The sequence below is a fragment of the Cannabis sativa genome, chromosome 6 (assembly GCF_029168945.1).
Source record: "Cannabis sativa cultivar Pink pepper isolate KNU-18-1 chromosome 6, ASM2916894v1, whole genome shotgun sequence".
NCBI classification, from domain to species: Eukaryota; Viridiplantae; Streptophyta; class Magnoliopsida; order Rosales; family Cannabaceae; genus Cannabis; species Cannabis sativa.
Genome location: NC_083606.1, coordinates 11,674,410 through 11,678,079, shown reverse-complemented (window position 1 = coordinate 11,678,079; position 3,670 = coordinate 11,674,410). Strand labels below are relative to the sequence as shown.

The 3,670-nt window shown below is 27.1% G+C and overlaps 1 protein-coding gene across 1 annotated transcript; it reads left to right on the top strand.

Annotated features, from left to right (window-relative positions):
* The first annotated feature begins 209 nt into the window (after positions 1–209).
* Positions 210–2,894, top strand: LOC115724810 (uncharacterized). The gene is made up of 5 exons (XM_030654162.2): positions 210–1,175; positions 1,290–1,369; positions 1,479–1,578; positions 2,216–2,289; positions 2,405–2,894. The coding sequence occupies exons 1-5, from the start codon at positions 1,109–1,111 to the stop codon at positions 2,615–2,617; spliced, it is 534 nt and encodes a 177-aa protein (XP_030510022.1). The 5' UTR covers positions 210–1,108; the 3' UTR covers positions 2,618–2,894.
* The last annotated feature ends 776 nt before the right edge of the window (positions 2,895–3,670 follow it).

Below are 3,670 nucleotides of genomic sequence, written 5' to 3'. Positions count from 1 at the left end.
AAGTGACGTACCATGAAAATGATAGGTTTCTTTCTCTTGACAAACAAATCACTAAAGTCATTTGATGGGATTATTAATTAATCGACTCAAAAAGATTATCCCCTTTACTATAGAGCCACATGATCTGATTCATCATATATATAGCAAAAAGGCAAAGGCAGTTGACTATATATACTAGCTAATTAACATATTAAACATGCCTTGACAAATCAATTTTCCTTATCTTATAGCGTGTATATATTTATATATATATGTATAGATTTTGCCATGAGTAAATTGCAAATAGATGTTCTGCAATTTAAGCAAACATGGTAGATACAGTGGAGAAGACCAAAGGTTCTTTGGATGTGATCATCAACAATAAGACAAAAAATTGAGAAAAGAATTCAAAATGTGCAGGAAGAGATGTATGGCAAGTAAATATTGACAATTTTGTTCTTACTTTTTTGAAGGTAAATAAGGTTAATTAAACATCATTTAATAATTGTATTAATTTATAAAAACATTTGATTAAGTATGTCTGTAGCTATAATGGAATTACATCATGGTCTCCTCACTCAAATTAACTTTCCAAACCTAATTAGCAGCCGATGATTGAATTATGGGTGATGTCTCTTTTCCCTTTTATGTTATTTTATTTTACACTACAAGGATTATATAGACAAGGAAAAACAAAGGTAAGTGGAAGAAAAATCCCATTTTTCTAGTTCATGTTGGAAAACCCAAATGTGGAACCCCACCCCACCACCCTCTCTAGCTTACACATTAATATAATGTGTATATAGATATAATATTTGTATATATATATATAAGGGAAATTAGCTTTCCTTAGCCATATATATATAGCTCATCAACCACTTAAAACTTAAAAACATCAGGCCACCACAGTACTACTAGCTACTACTCTCTCTTATTCCAAAATATTTAATTTTCATCAGAGCTAGCAGAGAAGCATTAAGAAACCAAAACCCCATATATATTTTTTTTTTTACTTCATTGAGTAACTTAAAGATCCTCCAAAATAATCTATATATATTCTTTCCTACACATAATTTCTTACTTCAATCTTTATTATATATATATTTAAGTTCTTGATCACTTTGCAAAAATGAGGCCATCTTTCACAGTCGCTCTTCTTCTAATTTTGTCTCTTACACTTTCAGAGCAAGCTCAAGGTATGCAGCAGAAAAGTATATTTTGGCATTATTTACATATATATATACATATACTGATCGATTTGGTTATGGAAAATACTTAACTCTAAATCAATATTTATTTATTTTTTTCAGGGATTCGTTTGGGAAAATGGGACTTCATGTCATCACTGCTTGGAGCTAATAAAGAAGAACATAAACCAATAATCGATCATGTAAGTATATATATATACACATATTTTTTTCTCTTTTTTTTTTTTATTTTTTAATCTCTTACATATTACATATTCAAAGCCCTTACCTTTTCTTTTTCTTTTCTTTCAGGAGAAGGAAATTATTACTTCATCAAGTAATAAAGCTGTAAAGAACAATGATAAAGATGAAGAGGGTAATAATATTATGTGCAAAGATGGAGAATGTTCAGGTACTAATACCATGAAGAAAAGAGTTACTACTACTACTACTACTACCACTTCTAAAGTCTCCAAGAAATCATCATCATCATCATCACATTGGTCCCCAAGTATTCATGAAGATTATTATGGACCTAGGAGGCACAGATCCAGACACCATTTATAACCATTACTTATAATTAATTAGTATTAATTTATTATTAGCTATATAGATATATATAGTTCTTTCATTTTTCTTCTCTAATTAGTTCTATTATAATTATAGCTAGGTTTTTATCATGACTACACTAATTAGCTAGCTAGTTCTTTGATTAAATTAGTCTCATAAGAACCTGTGGTTAATTATTCAGAAATCTGAATCAAACCCACGTTTTAATTTACCAAAATTATGTAATCAAACAGTATTTTGTCCTAGTTACAACTTATTATTATCTAATTAATAACATGCATTAATTATTAATATTTAGTGCAAAGTTTTTTCTTTTTACTGTTTTTTCCTTACCTTTCTTAAATGGTAAAAAAGTGCCTAGAAAATTAAAGCAAGTAATAACTGAAGTGAAGAAGCAACTTGTTGACCATATCATATAATAATTAATAAAGTTAAATAAGTAGTGGTTAATTAATTTCTCATTTTTACGAACCATGCAGGAAATAGTAGAAAACTTTTCAGTACTACTACTGTGACTACACCACCCTCTTCCACTAGTACCACCACTTCTAAGGTTGGTTTAATTTAAATATATATTATTAATTTGTTCAAAAAATAATAAAAACTTCTACATAATTTTGATATATTTAATTAAATTATATAAAATTTATCCATTAATTTTTTTACAGAATAATAATGAGAAGAATGGTGGTAGAGAAGAAGAGAAATATTCAAGTCATAATAATAATAATAATAATGTTAATTCGTTAAAGACTACTATTACTACTTCTGATATTGATGATGATCAACACCCAGATCAGTACGAGCCATATTCTGAAGCTGTAGACCTTGCTGAGATGGACTATTCTCCAGCTAGGAGAAAAACCCCTATTCACAATTAATTAATTAAATAATATATGTAACAAAAAGAAAATTATATTAAAAAAGAAAGAGAGATAAAATAAGGGAAAACTAGCTAGAAGAATTAAGTGAGACAGCATTACGAGATAGCTGCAGTTTATTTAGGACTAAGATATAAATATATATATTAAAGTTTTTTGTACATATTATTGTTGTATTAAATTATTAATATGTTACTCTTATTATTATCATTCCTTAAAAACTGTCGCATTTTAGAGATGCATGATTGAGTAATTAATGAGCACTACTTATTATATATGATCGATCTTGTATTATAGGTTCATCATTAACAAGTTAATTCTGTTATAATATTTTCCTTTTACTAATCAATTAATAGATAGTAATATATAATAAGCCTGACTGTGCAACTCGGAGCCCACTAAGGTTTGTTCGTACTGTTTTAATGATGATGGTATATATAATAATGGTGATAATAATTACAGTAATATTTACTAGTTTAGTTATATTAAAATAGTAGATAGTAGTGCTTCAACTGATAGCTCCAAATCACACAAATTAAAAGGTTAATTGTGAAATCAATTTAATCAAATATATATTTATTAAAAAAATAAAGGTATGCATTGTCAAAAAAAAAAAATAAATAAATAAATAAAAGTATGGTACATTTTTTTTTTGTTCTAATTTGTTTTACTCACTACAAAAAATTGTTATTCTTAGTGATAATTTTTTAGTCACATTTTTTGTGACTAAATGTGACGTTTATCACAACAAAATGTTACTTGTGACTAAAATATAGTATTTAATTAGTTACAAGTTGTCACTAATTTAGTTTTAGTCATAATAAGTATTGTGACTAAGAATACATTTAGTCACAACAAATTGTAATTTTTGTGACTAATACTTTTATCCACGAACCTTTTAGTCACAACATAAGAATCATGATTTGTAATTAGTCACAATTTTTTAACTTTTAGTCACAAGTTTTGTTGTGACTAAAAGTAAAATTTTTTGTTGTGACTTAAGCAGGGCTGAATTGGAAAGTATGTAATAGAAAAAGGAAAAATTACGGCATA

Bases quoted from the DNA above. Each gene is read 5' to 3' on its own strand.
- LOC115724810 (XM_030654162.2), top strand. From the start codon at position 1,109: ATGAGGCCATCTTTCACAGTCGCTCTTCTTCTAATTTTGTCTCTTACA. The intron at 1,176-1,289 runs GTATGCAGCAGA...TATTTTTTTCAG, and splicing joins ACTTTCAGAGCAAGCTCAAG to GGATTCGTTTGGGAAAATGG. The intron at 1,579-2,215 runs GTACTAATACCA...CGAACCATGCAG, and splicing joins CAAAGATGGAGAATGTTCAG to GAAATAGTAGAAAACTTTTC.